The 21919-nt window shown below is 32.9% G+C and overlaps 1 protein-coding gene across 2 annotated transcripts in view; it reads left to right on the forward strand.

Moving 5' to 3' along the window:
- The window catches only part of Cry1 (cryptochrome circadian regulator 1), a 63123-nt gene extending 41204 nt beyond the window's left edge, over nt 1–21919 (forward strand). The window contains exons 2-12 of one of the 2 annotated variants that reach the window (XM_027941665.3): nt 1193–1301; nt 5748–5890; nt 9025–9209; nt 9668–9756; nt 10667–10807; nt 10887–11198; nt 12747–12898; nt 13043–13245; nt 13346–13441; nt 20136–20239; nt 21290–21919. In XM_027941665.3, the coding sequence (XP_027797466.1) occupies nt 1193–1301; nt 5748–5890; nt 9025–9209; nt 9668–9756; nt 10667–10807; nt 10887–11198; nt 12747–12898; nt 13043–13245; nt 13346–13441; nt 20136–20239 (1534 nt within the window). In that variant the 3' untranslated portion in view covers nt 21290–21919. The other variant, XM_071609564.1, reaches the window with a different exon arrangement.

Here is a 21919-nt window from a genome sequence, read left to right on the forward strand (position 1 = left end):
AACCTTCTAGAGAACCTCTAGTAGAACTTTCTGCAGTGATAGAAATGTTCTACACCTGTGCTGTCGAATGTGGTAGTTACTAGCCATCTATGTGGCTATTGAGGACTTGAAATGTGGCCAGTGTAATTGAACAACTGAATTTTAAATATTAATTAATTTAAATTAAAATGGCTACATGTGTCTTTTGGTCATTGTATTGGACAGTGCATTTCTGAGATACATCATTCCTTCCTCAACCACTCCTCCTCTCAAGAAAGACATGACCATTCTTCTCAATGAGTATGTAGCCTGTGAAAAGACAGAAAAAATACTTAAAAACATAAAAGAAGATGGAAAGGAAATAAACTGAAAGGAACTGAATCTATATGAAAATTAACATGATGCAAACGATGAAGCTGAACATTCCAGGGCTGACCTCTTTTAGATTTGTTCTTGGGAAATGCTCAGTTTCATCGCAGTAGAATAACACAGTAAGCTGTCTTCTATCACTGCCTCAAAATTCTTCCAGATATATGTCATATGTAAACTTTGGTGGTACTTAATTTATTGAAAAAAATCTATAGCCCCACCTGTTCCATGAGACCTTAAAAAAAAGCAATCTGGTACTCTGTATAGTCAATTGTTAATACCACATAATTTAGCATCTAATTATTATTAATTCCTTTTTTCTTTAGATTAGAAACATGAAAATAAGTATTATGATTTCTGCCTTAGATGATTACAGTCACCCCTACTATTTATATTCTTAAATTATTTACTCACTTATTCAACAGGATATTTCCATTTTTCCCAGAGTAAAAAAATGTTCTAGGTTTTTCAAGGTGGCCTTTCTATGTGAAGTCATTTTTATATAGGAAACTTGTCACTTCATCAAGTTTAAATAATGAAATTAATTCATTTAATTGCTTTGCTATATCTTTTCATAATTTTTATTTTCACAAATTAAATTTTTGTTTATGTAATTTTTATTTAATGAAAATTAGTGATTTGGTTTAGGAAAGCATTAAAATATTAGGAAACTTGTGCTATAATTAACAAAAACTAAGTATTCTTTCTGGACAGAGTAATTTCTATGAGTTAGGGGTATTAATAAAATGATGAATAACATTTCAAATTATGTAATAACATGGTTTTGCAATGCTTTACATCTTCTAAATGTATATTTTTAACATTTTTTGTATTTCTTCTCTAGATTTTTGCTTCAATGTCTTGAGGATCTTGATGCCAATCTACGAAAATTAAATTCTCGTCTATTTGTGATTCGTGGACAACCAGCAGATGTGTTTCCCAGGCTTTTCAAGGTAATTTGCAAATATTTGAATAAAATAATAATCTTTTTCAGAGAACATATTTGGCAAATAATGCTTTTTGTGCTAAAGTATTATGAATACAAGTATTTTTAAATGAAAATTGCATGGCTTTTTTCTTTAATGAAAAAGTTACCCCGGCTAAAATCAAACATTATAGAAGGATTGTTTAAAATGAAAAGTTAAATCTTTCTTTTACCTTAACTGCTAGTTCCCCTTTCAGAAGGAAGCTACACGAGCTACTACCAGTTTCTTGTGTATCCAGTTAGAAATATTCTTTGCATAAACAAAAATTTGTATATGTGTATTTATATGTATCCGCATGTGTTACTGTTCCCTTTTTAAAATCCCAAAATGAGAGAACTATATTCACTGTTTTGAGCCATGCTGTGTTCATATAAACATGTATTTTGGAGATTGTTCCGTATTATTTCCTCAGTCTTTTAAATGGCTCCATAGTATTCCTTAGTGTGGATATACTATGATTTCTTTAAGTAATTGTCTGCTAACTATTTAGTACCCCACCCCCACAGGCCTCTTGTTAATACAGAATATGCCAGTAAACACCTTTGTCCACATTTACATATCTTTGCTCATAAGTGCCAGTATGTTTGTGGGTCAATTCTGGATCAGAGGGTCAAAAACCACTGACATTTTACCAATAATATAAAATTGTAGGTTTTTGGTTTGTTGTTGTTGTTGTTGTTAAGCCTGGTAGAATCTTAACAATCTCCTGTTTATTTCTCCCTTTTTTCCCAGATGAAACAATTAGGCCTGGGAAGATTAAATGAGTTGCCCAAGATTATACAGTTAGTTCGTGCAAGTGTTAAGATCAGAAGCTGATTTTTCTGACTATTATTCTTTTTACTTTTCCCTTCCTACTTGCTACTATCAGATTTCTTAAATGATTATCTGCTTTTTCTTGGAGCTGTTTGATTCATTATATTTTTAGAGTAATAGTGTTTCTGTTTCTAATCCTGAAAAGAACCATTTCATTCTCTGAATAAGAAGGTCCCCAATAGTGAGTATCAAGTCATTCTTACCTTACCTTTCTTTTAATGGTAGGAAAGAAACATTTAATGGTCATGATTTGGCTAATGTAACAACTTTGGCTAGTGAAAATTTGACATTCATTAAAGATTATTTAATACTATAACTTTGTGGAATTCTAATTTAACTGATATATGAGGAATTCTGACAAGAAAGCATCCCAGAAACAATAATCAGTTATCTACAACTCACAAGTGTAAAAATGTATTTGGATAATTGCTTCAGTCGTTTCAATCCTATAAATAATCCATTTGGTATGGGCAAAGTGAATCCTAAGAATATTTTGATTGCTATAAAATAACATTTCCATTTGCCAGGTATATTCTTCTACTGAACTTTATCCTCAGTTCTCTTTTATTTTTTATTTTGAGACAGTCTCACTAAGTTGCCCAGACTAACCTCAAACTTGGAGATCCTCTTGCCTCAGCCTCCTAAGTACCTGGGATTACAGGCATGCACCACAGTGTACAGCTATATACTTCTTTTTGAATAAATATTTTTAAGTCAGCACATCTTTTGTGTTCTTTGTTTTAAGATTTCTTCTCCCCAAAATAGTATATGATTGGGTCAAACTATCTTATGCACTTAAATTATGCCCTATCTTGTTAATTTGGCAGAGAGGCATAGGTTTTAACATAAGCTGTCAAATACAAATACATGAATACATGCATACACATAGAACATTTACTATTTTATTCTGATTTTCCTTCAACTACATACAATAGTCTATATAAAATGACAGTTAGGAAAACAACCTTTCTGATTAATTTACTCTATCTAGAGCTATGGAGATAATTACTTCCTTTTTTATTGAATTCATGTTTCAACTTTATATTTAAAGGTACTACATACATGTATTTTTAAGATATAGAAAGATAAAAGCAGGTGTCTTCCCTGTATAGGGCAGGAAGGGAGAAAAAAGGGAAGATACTGGGAATGAAATTGACCAAATTATGTTATGTACATGTATAAATTTGTAACATTGAATACCCCTATTAAATATAAATGTACCAATAAAATAAGTAAATAAATAAAAGCCATTCTCCTGCCCACTCCTAGTTCTCATACCCACGGTTTGTCTGGGGGAGAAGATTCTTTTGTCAGTAAAACCAGACACACTTAAATTAGTGTGTCTGGTTTTATTATATAGCAAATAATGAGAATTTTTAATAGGAAATTCTGTTTCCCACATTGGAGGAAAAATGGGTTTAGACCTGATAACATTGCATTTAATTTATTGGAACATGATAGTGACTTCAGTACTGATGTCTCCTCTAGTATCCATCTTTCCTCTATCATATGTGCTCAGTTTATTCTGTTTATAATGAGTAGATTTAGGAATGTGTCAGAGCATTTTTATATATACATGTGCGTACAAACAAGTCTAATAAACTTATGATGTGTTTTCTATGATGATTTTTCCTCAGTTAAATTCCGGCTTAATATAGGCTGACAAAATGACCTGTTCTTTTCACGTTTTCCTGAAAAAAATGATCAAGAAGCTTAGGAGGTACTAGCTTAGGCAAAACTTGGATGGCACTGTAATTGTAAGTGTGTTGCTTGTATTATTATAGAGTTACATGTTGCATCTTCCACATTTGGCACCAAATTGGTAAAGTTACCAAGACATGCACAAGAAAGAACCTGCAGAACCTTTTTGTTTTCCCTGCAGAAACTTTTAGTGAAGAGTTTAAAGTACTCATTTTAGAGAATAGATACATGTTGAATATATACTTGAATTTTTTTAAAAAAAAAATTCTCATTATATCCAAGAACAAGACATATGTGCCTAACATCTTTATAAGTGAGCACACTGAAGCATAATAAAATATTTTGTTGAAAAATCACATAATAAATAAAAAGAATATATAAAGCCACTAATATTTCAGCATCAGGTTTATATATGCTCTCTGAGCTACTTTGGATCTTGCTTTATTACTTCATGGCACATGCTTGATAGAATTCATTCACAGATATTAATTGAATACCTGTTGTGTATAAGGCAGGGTTCAATGTGCTAGAAATATAAGATTGAGGGGCTGGGGTTGTAGCTCAGCAGTAGAGTGCTCACCTAGCATGTGCGAAGCGCTGGGTTTGGGCCTCACACCATATAAATATAAATAAATAAAATAAAGGTATTAGATCCAACTACAACTAAAACATTAAAAAAAATAGTAGTGAAACAGATAAAGTACCTACATTCTCAGAGCTTGTCCTTTAGTGGGAAGGAAATAGATCATAAATAAGTAAATATGCAATGTCAGGTCATGATGGGTCCTGCAGAGAAACATAAAATGTGAAATAGTTTTAGGACAAGGAAAGGGTAGTTACTTCATATGAAATCATAGAAGGCCTCACTTATAAGGTGATATTTGAGAAGGGAGTGAGCCATGCAGATATCTTGGAAGGGGTATTGAATCCTCATCATTTTGCTGCTCTTTCCATCAAAAGAGTTTTTCTCCACCCCCACTGAATCTGGGTTGTCCCTATAACTTGGGTAAAACAAGCATCAAAGAAGACATTGTGCAAATTCCAAATCTTAGGTCTGAAGGAAATTCACAGCCTCTACCTCTCCAGGAATATAGGAATGTGCCTTCTATAAAATACAAAAACTAATAAAGATAATATTGATATTAACAACACTATCAGTCAGTTTGATATGGCTGATATTTGTAGAACAGTGTACCCAAGAACTATAGAACACACATTTCTCATTCACAGGAAACATTCACCAAGACAGATAGACTATACTTTGCTATAAAATAAGAATCAGTTAACTGCAAAAGTATGAAATCTTACATATTATATTGTCTGACTTCAACAGAATCAAACAAAAAATGAATAGTAATAGCAAATATTTATAAACTGAAAATAGAAATGCTAATATACAGAATTTATAGGATTCATCTAAAGCAGCATTTACAATATTGATTACCAAAGATTTGTTAAAGACCAGTTCTTAGGCCAGCAGGCATAAGTTCAGGTGTTCTGGCTCTCTATGGACTTGGGCAAGTCCCTAATTTTAATCTCATCTGCACAACATAGATACCAACTGAAGTGCCAACTCTTGAGGGTTATTTTGAAGTTTGATAATGTAATTATAAGTAATTTTTAAAAGTAAAGTGCTGTAGAAACACATTTAGTGTAAGAACTGGTTTTGAACATATTGTTAGGTAGAGTAGTGCCTGGCATGATGCCTGGAATCTAGTGAGTATACATTCATTATTTGCATATTCTTGGGGTGATAAATTGTGTATTTTTTCCTGCATGTTGGAAGTTTGATTTATTTAATCATTTTAAGTGGAATTTGAGCCTTTCACTTATTGTTATGGTAGAAAAAATAATAATTATAAAGCTGGTGTACATTTTTACTTCTTTCTCTCATTTTAGGAATGGAACATTACTAAACTTTCAATTGAGTATGATTCTGAGCCCTTTGGAAAGGAACGAGATGCAGCTATAAAGAAACTGGCTACTGAAGCTGGAGTAGAAGTCATTGTACGAATTTCACACACATTATATGACCTAGACAAGTACGGTTTTGTTTTGTTTTGTTTTTTATTGTGGGAAAATATACATAATAGTATTTACTATCTCAACCATATTAAAGTATACAGTGGTATTAAGTACATAGACATTTGAACTAGTTACTAATACATATATTTGTAAAGTGAAAATAACATATACATCATAGAGTTGTGGGAGAATTAAATGAATATATGTCAAAGCTTTAGCATTTAATTTAGCTGCTACAATTTTTATGCACTCAATAACAAGCTCCAAAATTAATGACATTGTGCATAAGATAAAAGTACTCAGTATTTCAGTTTCAAAGCTATTAATGATTAACACTGTTACAAAATGTTTTTTTACTAATTCAGCCTAATATGGTCTGACTTTTCTGGGCTCTTAGTATTATTAGTTTTGTAATTTATATGATGCAGAGCCATAAATCACCTTCACATATCTTGTATGATTATCTTATTTTATTTCATGTGTATACATTATCTTTTTAATCTAGATTTTAAGTCCAGATGCAAATTGAATATTCTGTAACTTTACATAATTTTAGTCATCTGAACAATGGCCTGATACCATATTTCTCAAAAGTATGCTTCTTGAAACACTAGTCCCTGGTAATGCTTTGTCTGACAAATATTATGTCAAAGTGAAAGCTAGAAAGTAGTAGATACAGTGAGTTTGGGAGATTTGTGGGATTTGTTAACTTACTAAAGTAAAACTTTGCCATATGATTGTTCTTACAAATACCAAAATATCAATTATATACCTTTTTAGTTATTTTTCTTAAGTTATTTACAGATTTTATTGTTAATAAAATAATTCTGTAATAAACATGACTAATTTTATTCCATGTCTCTGTGTATATTAAATCATGATTTGATACAGACAAGGATCTTACTTGATTTTTTTGGGGGGGGGAGGATAACTGGGGGTTGAACTCAGGGGATTCAATCATTGAGCCACATCTCCAGCCCTGTTTTGTATTTTATTTAGAGATAGGGTCTCACTGAGTTGTTTAGCACCTTGCTTTTTGCTGAAGCTGGCTTTGAACTCAGCATCCTCCTGCCTCAGCCGCCGAGCTGCTGGGATTAATCTGGAAGTCTTATGTCCTTTTAGTAAACTTGCTTTCTAGCTCCCTAGGAGCTGATCAGAAGGAGGCAGCAAACAGGGTAAGAGAAGGTGCTTACAACTGGTAGATTCAGTGTTCTCCATAACAGTGGTGCTTATTGGTTGAATATGAATATTTACCATATGCAGTCTATCATGTTTATATGTAACATAGAGAAAATAGTTTTATAAGGTTTTCATTTTATAATCTACAGTACCTTCAATAATACCATTGTGGTATCATTACAGTCAATAAAATTTATATGACCCTATGTGTAAATTTAGAATATTATGCCAAAAGAAAATTTACTTAAAGCAGAGAGTATAGCTTTTTGATGATTATTTTCTGTACACATAGTTGATAATAATTTATATATGATATATAATTAAAATACATTGTTTTAGATTTGCCATTTATCAGTTATGTGATCTTGACTAATTTACTGAACCCTCCTGATAAGCTTCAATTTCTGCACTCAAAATGCAGAGTTGGAGTTCCCTGTGATTCTTTATTAAGCAAATTGTCATAATGAAAAACAGTAGTTACTCCCAAATAGTATCTAATCTATCTGATCTGAAGTTCCATGGCAAAGCTAGTTATTCTTTTAATTATGACTTGTTTGAGGCAATTAGTGATCAGAAGTAAATATATAAGGTACTCAAATAACTTGGAATTTGGGGGCTTATATGTCCTAAGTATGGTAGTCCTCTCCTTATATCCAAGGGAGATGTTCTAAGACCCTCAATAAATGCCTGAAACCAGGGATAGCACCAAACCTCAGATATACTGTATTTTCCCTCCATATACATACTTATGATAAAGTTTAATTTATAAATTAGGCATAATAAGAGCTTTATAATAATAATAATGAAATAGAATAATTATAACAGTATATTGTAATAAATTTATGTGAACGTGGTCTCTCTCACTTTCTGTAAAGAGTGAAGTCAAATATCAGTATTTTTGGACCACAGTTTACCAAGAGTAACTGAAATCATGGAAAACAAAATCACAAGTAAGGGATAGTAGTCTATGTGACGTAGATGCAAATGCTGATATCTTTAATGAAGACATGAACACAAACTGGGCATGGTGGTATACTCTCTTAATCCCAGCAATCAGGGAGGCTAAGGCAGGAGGATCACAAGTTCAAGGCCAACCTCAGCAACTTAGCAAGACAGGGTCTCAAAATAAAATAAAAATGGGTAGAGGTGTAGCTCAGGTGTAGAGCCTCCCTGGGTTCAATCCCCAGTCTTGAAAAAAAAATAGTAGAAAATAACAAATAATTGTCATTATCATAATATAGAATGTTAATGAAACTTGCTGGGAAAAATGGGGAGATGTAGATCAAAGGATACAAAGCAGCAAATATATAGGATGAGCAAGTTCCAAGATCTAAAGTATAACATAGGACCACAGTTGGTAAAATAATATAGCATTAGGGATTTTTGTTAAGTAAGTAGATTTTAGCTGCTCTCATCACAAAATAATTAAGATTTTTTTGTGAGCTTGTAGTTGTTAGTCTGCTTCAGTATAGTAACTCTTGTATTATCTGTATGTATCCTATATGTCATGTTGTAAACCTCTTATAATACACAACAAAATTTATTTTTTGCTGATTACTCGTAATATCATTATCAGTCTTGTTTAATTTTCATTAATTATCCAGAGATTCCTTAAGTTGGGTTATAATACATTTTTTTACATATTCATGTGAATTACTTTCTTGTTTTTGCCTTTAAGCTAATTTAACCATTTAATTGGGTTTTTTCCCACTTTCTTAATATTATTTGTCTTAATGGTCTTGGTATTTACATATTATATATTTTTGATACCTAGCAGATATATAAAAAATAGAGAATACTTTTTATATGAATTAACCGTTTGAATATGTTCCTGGTTATATATGAGAAGCTAAAATTCTAAAAATTTTAAATGATAAATTTTATTTTTTGGTTTTAAGACTTTTCAGAAATTGTCAACAAAAATATATTGTTATTTTTTACTAACTGCATTTTACTAACTCTCATATAATAGGATTATAGAACTCAATGGTGGACAACCGCCTCTAACTTATAAAAGATTTCAGACTCTCATCAGCAAAATGGAACCACTGGAAATACCAGTAGAGACAATTACTTCAGAAGTGATAGAAAAGTGCACAACTCCTCTGTCCGATGACCATGATGAGAAATACGGTGTTCCTTCACTGGAAGAGCTAGGTAGATATAAACTGTAATAATTGTGGAGATTAAGACTCAGTAAATCTTAAATGATTCAGAAAATTCTACTTCATTTTATTTTGCCATATAAAGTATTTTGCATTAGTAGGGAAAGAGATAAAGAGAAAAAGAAAGAATGGAGCAGGAAGGGGGAGGAAGGAAGGGAAAAACTGATCATAAACTAAGTGATATCATAAACTGAGTGATAAATCTGTACATTCTTTAGGTATTCTGTAAATATGTGAGATGATGTTACCTGTGAAGATGCATCCTAAAGCATAGAAAACTCATCATAGCCTTTGTAGGTGAGGGAGGACTGTCTAGGTACTAAGTTCATTTTTATCAGTTCTTACACATTTTCTGCAGAGGAATTTGTTCTCCTAGTTATTATGGTTAAGTAAAAAATATTTTAGTTTCAGAAGAATAATACATTTATCTTCCTTTCTTTTCTTTCTTAGGTTTTGATACAGATGGCTTATCCTCTGCAGTGTGGCCAGGTGGAGAAACTGAAGCACTTACACGTTTGGAAAGGCATTTAGAAAGAAAAGTATGATAATGTAGATCATATAATCATGCTCATCATGTAATCATGCTCATGTTTCCAAACTGACATATTTTAAGTTATTTCACTCTCTTAAAAAAAAAAAAGACTGTTGAAAAGAAGGATTGATGGAAGTAGTTAAAATAGCACAAAGCTAATTGTTTAAGAGTTAACAACTGAGTATTTAAATTCCCTTCCCCCTCCTCTCCTGATTATTTTCCTTTGGCTACTACCATACTACCTGTTCATTCTTTGTACCTAAGTTTATATCAGTTTTGACCATAACTTTGAAACTAGAATAGAATTCTATAGTAGTGCCCCTATTCACAAGGGATACATTCCAAGACCCTAATGGATGCCTATAACCACGAATGTCACCAAACCTTATATAGATTGTTTTTCCCTATGTATGTATACCTGTGATAAAATTTAATTTTTAAATCAAGCACAGTAAGAGATTACCAATAATAACTAATGATAGAATAATTATAACAAACTACTATAATAAAGTTTATTTAAAACTTATGAGTTATTTATTTCTGGAATTTTTCACTTAATATTTTTTGACCATGGTTAGCCATGAATAACTGAAACCTGGAGATGTGAAACTGTGGACAAGGGGAAACTTCCATATATCACCTTTCCCTCAGTGTCAAAAATACAGATTGAAGGTATTTTCTACCTTTGCTGGGAATTTGAAAGTTTTTCATGTATGCTGCATCAAAATGGCTGAAATGAAAGAATGCTCACTTTTTTAAACCTTTTTTTTTTTTAAATTAAAACATGCATTTGTGACTGACATAATAAGTTATTTCCCAAGAATTGTGTAATTTTTTAAATTCAAAAATCTCGATTTTGTACACTTAAAATGAAGAAGACAGTTTTGATCAATGTAATTCTTTCTGTATGTTTTCAGGCTTGGGTGGCAAACTTTGAAAGACCTCGAATGAATGCAAATTCCTTACTTGCTAGCCCTACTGGACTCAGTCCTTATCTCCGATTTGGCTGTTTGTCATGTCGACTCTTTTACTTCAAACTAACTGACCTCTACAAAAAGGTATTATCTAAAATCAGAGCTTATTTTTCAAAATACCTTTTTAAAAATTTGTTGATAATTCCTTGCTTTTTAATCACAGGTAAAGAAGAACAGTTCTCCTCCCCTTTCTCTTTATGGGCAACTGCTATGGCGTGAGTTTTTCTATACAGCAGCAACAAATAATCCACGCTTTGATAAAATGGAAGGAAACCCCATCTGTGTTCAGATTCCTTGGGATAAGAATCCTGAGGCTTTAGCCAAATGGGCAGAAGGCCGGACAGGCTTTCCGTGGATTGACGCTATCATGACACAGCTTCGTCAGGAGGGTTGGATTCACCATTTGGCCAGACATGCGGTTGCTTGCTTCCTCACACGAGGTGACCTATGGATAAGCTGGGAAGAAGGAATGAAGGTGGGTGATCTAGCTAATGTAGTGTGGTCATATTTTGAAGGAATCCATATCTTATTTTAAAAATCCTAGAAGTTGTCTAATATAGACCCATCTACAGTCTAGCTTTTGTGTGGATAATGCATAGAATCCCCACAAAACAGGCACACATTCTGAGAGCAGAATGGTAAAATCAGACAGGAAGAATGGTGAAAACTGGTTAAATGGATTAAATTTAAAATTGTTTTAGTGTTAAACCAGCCTAGCTGTTAAGAGAACTATTAAAATTTAACATTCTGGATTTATTGGACAGATATATTTATAGGTGATCATTTCTGTTCCAAAGTTGATTTACCCAAGAGTTCTTAGAAGAAACTAATTCATATTATGAATTTTAAAAATATTAATTATTTCACCTCAATTTAACATCATAGCTTTTGGGTAATAGTTCTATTATGTAAAGTGAAGAATACTACATTTTGTGCTTACACATAACAGGATTTACATATATGTTTTACCTTTCATAAATTTTCCCTATCCAAGGACCATTTCTGATTCTGTTTTTCCCCCCCATCTCCTCTATTTTCTAGTACAAAGTTGTACAAGAAGAAGATATATAAATATAGCACCTACTTAATAAATTTATATTAAAATCATTTATTTTAATTCTATTTTATTTTGAATTAAGGAATTTGAAATTTAATCTATATAATGCTAGCATATTTCTTTCTTTTTTATGTTTGTTTTTTCCCATAGCTTTATTGAGGTAAAATTGAAGTATAATACATGTGTTTTTTTGTTTTGTTTTGTTTTGTTTTATTTTGGGGTACCAGGGATTCAACTTAGGGAACTCAACCACTGAGCTACATCCCCAGCCCTATTTTGTGTTTTATTTAGAGACAGGGTCTCACTGAGTTGCTTAGCACCTTGCTGTTGCTGAGACAGGTTTTGAACTTGCGATCTTCCTGTCTCAGCCTCCAGAGCCGCTGGGATTACAGGCATTCACCACCACGCCCAGCTAAAATGTGCATATTTGAGTATGGAGTTTGATCAGTTTTTACGTGTATGTAACCAATACAATCAACATAAAAAATATTTCCATTACTTTTTTAAAAATTTGAAATCATGCAGTGCTAGTACATTTCTAAGGTGCGCTTATATTTGGGTGTGCTCCCCTTATCTACATCAAAGTAAAAAGTATCTAAGTTTGAGTTAGTAATTTATGTGGTATCATTTTGTTTTCTTGAATATGATCTGCTTTTTCTCTACTTCTTAATATCCTATTATCCTTTAAAATCAGTGGCTCAAGTAATTTTTTGCTCCCTACAATAAGACTGTGAAGGTTGAAGAATAAATTCTGTTTAAGCAATCTACTAAACATATGTTACCAACACATTTCTTTTCCTGAAACGGTTTACAGAACATACACAAGGAAGCTAACTTTGGAATATTTAATCTTACAATTTTGTGCTAGATTTTCTTTGCCTTGACTTTTGATCTACAGTGACCTCAAAAAAACTTGCTTTGAGAATCATGTGTGTGCATGCTAATTGGTTACTGTTACTTCTGAAGGTATTTGAAGAATTACTGCTTGATGCAGACTGGAGCATAAATGCTGGAAGCTGGATGTGGCTGTCTTGTAGTTCCTTTTTCCAACAGTTTTTTCACTGCTATTGCCCTGTTGGTTTTGGTAGAAGAACAGATCCCAATGGAGACTACATCAGGTAAATAAAGGGTTATTACTATTCAATGTGGAATAGCTAATGATGGGCAGCAGAGATAAAGAGTAAACAGATCACGTAAATGATATTGATAGCTAGTAATCTGTGATAGTTTGCTGATAATATATTTTTTCCTTCTCCCAAAAGGCGTTATTTACCTGTCCTAAGAGGCTTCCCTGCAAAATATATCTATGATCCCTGGAATGCACCAGAAGGTATTCAGAAGGTAGCCAAATGTTTGATTGGAGTTAATTATCCCAAACCAATGGTGAACCATGCTGAGGCAAGCCGTTTGAATATTGAAAGGATGAAACAGATCTATCAGCAGCTCTCACGATATAGAGGACTAGGTGTGTCACTGTCTTTGATTTGTTCTTTAACATATATTTATATACTTATCCATGAATTTTATCTTGATCATAATTTAATAGGAAATTTATTCCCCTTTAGGGCTTCTTGCTTCTGTACCTTCTAATCCTAATGGGAATGGAGGTCTCATGGGGTATGCACCTGGAGAAAATATCCCAGGTTGTAGCAGCAGTGGAAGTAAGTAAAAACTACAGAAATGTCTGTATTTACTAACATAAAGAAATTAATAATTAGTTATATTGTTCATTGAATCCTGCTATAATGGTTTTATCCTTAAAAATCTGTCCCTAAAATTAGTGTAATAGGTTCTCTGTACACGTGCATACACATTTATACATACATCATCCCCTCAAACTAGTGGTGACATTTTAAAGATGGGAAATACCATTACATGTAGCAGATATGGACTATATCATGTTGAAGGTCTTCTTTTAAACCAGATGAGATCTTTTTTTTCATTTATTTATTTATTTTGTGGTGCTCAGGGTTTGAACTCATAGCCATCCATGCTAGGCACGAGTGTGGGAGCCCTGAGCTGTACTTCCAGCCAGGAGATTGATTTTTAAGGGTAAAATGAAACTCAAATCTCATATTTTCCAAATGTTTATTATTTTTTATTCTCTTTAGCTGAATATCAGCTATAAGATAATTAAGAAGGTCAGCAGCCCTCTAAGCAGAGCCAAAAGATTGACCTACCATATACATACATAGGGCCTCTAGCCCTTTGATACATGAGGTTTTTCTTACAAAGCCTCATCTATGATAATCTTCTATATGAATTGTGTGTAGTTATCACATACATTCTAAATATATATGATATTAATAATGTAAAGAAGTCAGTGTATATCGGAAATTTGAATCATGATATCAGTTTTCTAAAGCTCTAACCTAAAGCCATGAGGCTAAGTTTCATTAAAATCAAGAGAATATTTTAGAAATGCTTATTTTTAAAAAAAATCACATGTTCTAAATTGATATTAAGAATAAATCTTTTTAAAAAATGAACCTTTCTGAATTCAGAAATATCCTGCATCTTTATAAAAGCATATATTTTATTAGTTTTGGGAGAAAGGAATAAGAGCACTCACCTTTTCACTGCCCACCTTGTGCCCAGCAGTAGATTTTTGCCAACATATCATAATAACCTTCCAAGGGATTGGTGTTGAGGTCCTCACTTTTTGGTTGGGAAAATTATCCTGGGGAGGTAGGGTAGCTTAACCAAGATCCCATGGTTAATAAGAAGTTGAGCTAAGATTCGGATCCACGTCTGAGTACCCCAAAGCTCCTATCTTTCCTACATCTGTGGGTCACCTCTAAAAGTATTATTTACCTACCAAATAGTTGCCAGTGATACAGTGTATTTCAGAAATATTCTTTCTCAAGGTCTCTGCAGTTTGAAGAAACCTCAACAATATATCGTTTCAAAAGTTCTTCCATATCTCTAGTTCTGTTTACAACCTGCCTTGTCAGCCTACACTTGAATGGGAGGGACAAAATTTCTATGAAGCATTATGACAGGCAGGTGGCAGAGGGACGGGAACCAGTAGGTTCTTGGTACCTGGATAATGGACAGTGATTGGATATACTGCTTCTTAGAAGTTTATTGAAATCTATATCTTTTATTTTGAGTTGTCATCTAATGTTAATCATGGTAGCAAGTTAAATTGGGATCATTTTGTTTCACAAATTTATAAGGTAGTTTGTGATGTTATAAAAAAATTAATAAATCTTGAGATTATTCTTGTCTTGTAAATACTTAACCTGTAACACATGTTGGAGCTGAGTTCTATTGGCCTTTCCAAAGACCCAAAAGCTATAAAAACTGGGTAACTGGAGCTTACAGTTTGAATGGGCACATGGAGGGAAAACAAAAACAAATGAAAGAAAGTGATAAATTGTAAGATGCTGCCTCCACTTGGCAATAAGAGAAAAGGGAGCGAGATCAACAGGGGCTGAAAGGACTGGAGAAACTGTCCTGTAGCATGGTAGGTATGGGTAGCATTTGAGTAGGAGGGTGAAGGAGAACATTCAGACCTAGGAATAGCAGTGGCTGTGGAAAGATCCTGGGGATTTGGACTATAGTATTAATTAACCTTTTCTCCTCTGAAGTTTCTCCTCCATTTGAAAGGATTTACGTGCTTCTGAAGCGTATGCCCTACACTTACCTGTGTGTAAGTTTCTATCTTACAGTGCCTTACAAGGCACATCAAAGGGCAAGATTGTTTATGATTTAGTTTAGGTTTTTAAATAACTGAAAAATTCTTAGTCTCTGTAATACTGTTTCATTTTTCTTCTCTCATTTTTATACGTTTTGAACTCAGGAAAGGAACAAACTATACATAGATTTCTTAAAGTATTTGTGTTTTTATAATAAAATAGATCACAATCTGTTTCTTATAGCAAGGTGTTTTAGTTTTTATTTTTAAATTTTTTAGAGACAGGGTCTCACTGAGTTGCTTAGCACCTTGCTAAATTGCTGAAGCTGCCTTTGAACTCACAATCTTCCTGACTCAGCCTCCTGAGCCACTGGGATTATAGGCATGTGCCACCCTGCCCAGCTGTGAGGTGGTTCTTTACACCCACTTAGTGACCACCTGTCACTGATTGCCTAGAATTGGTAAATTTTCTGGGACACAGAACTTTCAGTGCTATAACCTAGAAAATGCCAGGCAAACTGGGGCAAGTTGGTCACTGTATACTCCTAGAATGGCTAAATTAAAAAGAACACCAAATGTTATGAAGCAGAAATGGCAAATAGTTAGAGACAAACTAGAATAGTGGTTGCCTTGGGCTTCAGGGTAGTATTGGTGAATGAAAGGAAATGGCCAGTAGGGATCTCTTGGGGGAGATGGAAAAGAAAAGAAAGAAAAGAAAAACCCTGGAACCCTTCCTGAGAAATGGGATATAAAACGGTACTAGCACTTTAGGAAAACAGTTTGGTAGTTTCTTAAAAAGCTAAATATAAATCTTTTGTACAAACCAGAAAATTTGTTCGTAAGTATCAAAAGAAATGACTTTTTTTTTTGGGGGGGGGGGGGTTACCCAGGATTGAACTCAGGGGCACCCAACCACTGAGTCACATCCCTAGCCTATCTTGTATTTTACTTAGAGACAGAGTCTCACTGAGTTGCATAGTGCCTCGCCTTTGCTAAGACTGGCTTTGAACTCACAATCCTTCTGTCACCATCCTGAGCCACTGGGATTACAGGCGTGCACCACCATCCCAGCTACAAAGACTTATAAGTGATTGCTTATATCAACTTTACTTACACTTGTCTGAGGTAATATAGCCACACAATGGAATATTATTCATGATGAGAAATAAAATGCCAACATGTATGAAACCCAAAAACATTTTATTAAAGAAACCAGACGTGAAAGACCATATACTGCATGATTCCATTTATATGAACTATTCAGAAATAGCAAATCATCAGAGACAAACTAGATTAGATGTTGCCTTGGGCTTCAATATAGGATTGGGGAATAAATGCCAGTAGGGATCTCTTGGGGGAGATGGAACATATTCTAAAACTGATTGTAGTGATGGTTGCACAACTTTGGTGAAAGTTAACTTTAAAAAATAACTGAATTGTACACTTAAGACAGGTAAATGTTATGGTTATGTGAATTATACCTCAAAGCTGTTTTTTTAAATGATTATTTGCAATAGAGAATTAAAAAAAAAAAACACTAGCAAAGATGAACAGCTATCACCCACAATTCCAGCTACTAGAGACAATCACTATTAAAATTTTATTGCATTTTTCCTTTAAATATCTGTTTATGAAGTTTTCCCCTCATACCAATTTTTAAGTCAGAACTTTTAAAGTTAAAATTCCTTTTGCTGTTATTGGTAACCTAAAATAAGGGGGAAATGATCAGGTAAACTTCTTTCCCTCATAGAACTTTAAAAGAAACAATGAATATTATTTTATTATAAATAAATAAATGTTACTTTTAGTCTAGAAAAAAAGAGTTCCTATCTTGTATACTCTTAGCTCAAGACATTAATATGGAGATTCGTGATTTTTGTGACTAAGCTAGTAGCAAGTTAATTGACCAGCAAAGCTCTGTTCTTTACTTATTGTCTCTTGCATTGTAGAAAATATAATTTACCACATTTTATGAAGAAGTGACAGTTAACAGTGGTGTTCTTGAACTTGGGGGAATTTGGAGGCCTGACATACCTGCTGATCATGTAGCACTCTAAAGAAATAAAATGGTCTTTTAAGGAAATTCCCAATGTATTTTTTGAACTTACTAATTTCTCTCTTCTTCCCCAAAGGTAATAGCTTTCCTGATTTCTAATACTATTATTTTGGTCTGTGTTTTTTTAAACTTTAAAAAAAGTTGAATCGTCTAGTTTGTGTTCTTTCTTTTGTTGAGCTGCTCTCTCAATATTTTGTTGTTCTCATTTATCTCACTACTGGGCAAAGGAATGGAATTAACTTGAGAAAATGAAACCAAGGTGACTAGTTATGACTTGTCCTGAGAGCCACCTCTAAGAGTCTTCCAGAACTGACCTTTCTTTCCTCAGTCACCATTGTCCTGTATCAAACTCTGTCCCTGCACCTAATAATACTTATTTGTACTTAGTGATTTTATTATCTATCTAATCCTCCTAGACTGTGAATCTTTAAGATAGACTCTATGTCTTAGTGATATTTATATCTCTAGCACCTGGTCTAGTCCAAAGAATTAACAGGCTCTCAGTAATATGTGTAAGATATAAATACATAAAATGTATATGTCATAAGTAAATACAGTAATCAGAAATGTTTTTGTTGACTTTTTTATTCTGTTATGAAATTTACCATTTTATCCACTTTTAAGTGTACAGTTCAGTGGCAGTTAAGCATATTCATATAGTTGGTGTGAAATCTTAAATAATGTAATACAAATGGCCAACAAATATATGAAAAAATGTTCAACAGGTTTAGTGATTAGGGAAATGCAAAGCAAAACTACACTGAGATTTCAGCTCACTCCAGTCAGAATGGCAACCATCAAGAATAACAAACAATAATAAATGCTGGAAAGGATATATAGAAAAAGAAACATTTTTACACTGTTGGTTGGATTGTAAATTAGCGCAGCCACTATGGAAATCAGTATGGAGATTCCTCAAAAGACTAGGAATGGAAATGCCATGTGACCCAGCCATGCCATACCCTGGTATTTATCCTAAATATATGCATACCCATTTTATAGCAGCACAATTCAAAAGAACCAAGCTATGGAACCAGCTTAGGTAACCATCAACAGATGAATAGGTAAAGAAAATGTGTTACATATACACAATGGAATTTTATTTGGCTATAAAGAAAAATGGAATTATGTCATTTGCAGGAAAGTGGATAGAACTTGAGAACATTATGTTAAGTGAAATAAGTTAATCTCAGATGGTCAGGGGTCATATACTTTCTCCTGTGTGTGGAAGCTAGAGAGGAAAAAGGAAAAGAAAGGTGTGGGACCGGGCGGGGAAACCTCAAAATCAGTTGAATATTGGAGAAGGGTCAGAAGGAGGGGGAAGGGAAAGGAGAAATACTGGAGAATGGTATTGACCAAATTATGTTGTCATACTGTGTGCATGTACAAATTATGTAGCAACACATCCTACTATTATGTACAGCTATAATGTACCAATTAAAACTAAGGAAAAGAAGTAATTTTAAATAATATTACACAGTACTACATTGTGATAGATATCACTATTAGGGGAAACCCCACAGATGGTAAGACCTGGAGTAGCACATTGACTAGTGAATTTACCATCACCCAGCGTCTGACCTTCAGTCTTACAAGTCCAAATATTGAATGTTTTCAGTACAATTACAGATGACCATTCTGTGAATGCCAGACTACAAATTTTAAAATAATATGAATTTAAATGTTTATTAATATATGGTAGAGATATCTCTTCCAGGGATATGAGGTCTCATTCATGACCCAAGGCAAGGTTTTTTGTTTGTTTATAGTGCTGGGAATTGAAGCCAGGGCCTTGTGCATGTTACGCAAGCGCTCTAGCAACTGAGCTATATCCCCAACCCCATTTTCCTAGTTTTGAGTACCTGAAAAGCTGAATTCTTTATCCAAAAATATTTGAGATAATAAAGTAAAAATAAGTAGTCTTGTTCAGGTCATAAGATGACATATTCAGGTGCCAAAATGCTCACATTTTCCTTATTGGACACACCAACAAAAATATTTCTCCAAAATGTTCTTTTCTATGCTAGGCAACCCATGCTGCTAACACTTTTTGGAAGTCTTGATAGAATTGCTCATACCTAGTCTGTATCTGCCCCTCTTTGTATGATTTGAATTGTTTAGCTCCCTTGTGGCAGGCCCTTATTCGCTTATCTCCAATTAAATATGCTTTGGAGGGGCTCTGAAGGAAGAATGTGGAAGAAAGTGTCAGGAAAAAGGAAGGATGTCTATCTTACATTGCCCCTGTGTTTTACCTTCATAGTCAAGTTTTTAATTGTCATCTGGTTAAAAAAAAATGTTTCTTAGAAAATGATCATTAGTGATTTTGCCTTTCAACTCTCAACATTCTATAAGCCTAAATATCCCTGATTTAGGCATGTGATCTTTGATTTATAGGGAGGATTGTGAAAACTTTATAAATGAACTTAGATACAAAAAGTAAAATTTGGATCTGTAGTCTTTCTACCTACATCTTGATTTTATTTTAAGTCATTTCACTGTGTTAAATAAACAGGTTGCTCTCAAGGGAGTAGTATTTTACATAATGCTCATGGAGACAGTCAGCAAACTCACCTGTTAAAGCAAGGTAAGAAAGAAGCATTCAAGCACACTATGCTTTTCATCTTTCCTAACTTAAATGTACATTTTTTAAAATGTGTAGGAAGAAGCTCCATGGGCACTGGTCTCAGCAGTGGGAAACGTCCTAGTCAGGAAGAGGACACACAGAGTATTGGTCCTAAAGTCCAGAGACAGAGCACTAATTAGGTAAATACTTTATAGCTTTATTTCTTGCTTTAGAATTATATAATTAATTCAGAATACACTCTACTGTCATGTATATCTAAAATGAATAAAAAGAAAATATAATTAACATAAAAAAACAAGATAATTTCCAAATGGAACTCATTTCTGTTTTTAAACCAGAAAATCTTGAGGCATAAATTCTTAAACGATCATTATAAAATCAGTTAATTATTGGACAGGAGAGAAGCATCTATTCAGGACAAAGTACTGCACTCATGGTCATCTGAATCAATGATCTTTCAAATTGAAAGCTTATGATTTTGTGGTCAAGTTTTATCTTGGAAAAAGATGACTTTTTCATTTCTTTCCTATGATAAATGACTATGAGTCTAAAACAATTAAGTGGCCTCTTTATTTTAATGACATAATAATACCTTTATTATATTATTAATGTAATACCTTTATTATTAATATAATACCTTTATGCAGAGTCCTGATGTTTTTCATATTTGTTTTAATTAGTAAATGTGAGATGTAAAAAACACCCCCAAGTTTTGCCTTTTGAATATTGATGAATAATTCTTTATCTGTTATAAAATATTCTTTATCTGCTCATAAAAATCTAAATTATTTTTTTAAATATTTTTTTTTTAGATGTTGATGGACCTTATGCTAGGCAAGTGCTCTACCACTGAGCCACAACCCCAGCCTATAAAATCTAAATTCTTTCCCATTAGTTTAATTTTTTTTTTTAATGCTAGCCTTTTTAGAAGAATTGAAAAAAAAAAAAAAAAAAGAATCAAATGCCATGCCTGCATTCAGTTTAATTGGATTTGGGATACTGTTTTGTGATTTAAATTAATATGGAAGTTATTTATATAGTACATTTGTCAGTTTTTAAAGACTTTGTTTCTTCATTAGACTTTGTTTATTGTTTTTTATCAATTTTTATACAAATCTATTTAGACTATAAATTTCTTGATATAAGTAAACACCAATCGAATTCTTATCAAATTCTTTAGTTCTTTGCAATCAAGCTTTACTCAGTTTTTTTTCCCCCTTAAATCACAGATAACATTCAGGAAGAATATGGTTGCAGCTGAAATTGCTGGGAAATTCAGTACTTTTCAATTAAATTATTTAAAAAGTTCTTCATTGATGGAAAGCAGTTACCTTTTGAATGCATTATTTCTAATGATATTTCTGTGGTTTTTAACTTTTTAATGAATTTCACATAGGGCAAGTGGTAATTTGTATATAAAGAACTTGGTAAAAGAATTTGCTTAATGTAAATATAAATAGTCACAATTAGTATAGACCCATCAATATATTTTTGATAATCTTTAATGTATGGTAAAAGTTTAAGTTGCAAATTGATATTCTGATATACAACTCAAAGTTTTGAGAATCAATGTGAGAAAACAGGTTTTTAGACTTTCTTAAAATGCTTTGTTAAAATTTTAGGGCAAAATTTTTTTGACATTATTGTTTGACTTTGCACTCTTTCATAATAATGTTTTAGAAAATATGCATAATCAAAATTAATATGTGTAGTCTCTGTTAACACAGAAAATATATGTCTTAAAGCTTCATGTATGCCTGTTTTGACCCAAATTTGTAGAAGAATCATGTGTTGTCTCCCTGTCTTTGTTCATTTACAGCTAAAGTGACTTTGTTATTAAAGTATATGCAAATATGGAA

Source organism: Marmota flaviventris, chromosome 3 (assembly GCF_047511675.1).
Source record: "Marmota flaviventris isolate mMarFla1 chromosome 3, mMarFla1.hap1, whole genome shotgun sequence".
Taxonomy (NCBI): Eukaryota; Metazoa; Chordata; class Mammalia; order Rodentia; family Sciuridae; genus Marmota; species Marmota flaviventris.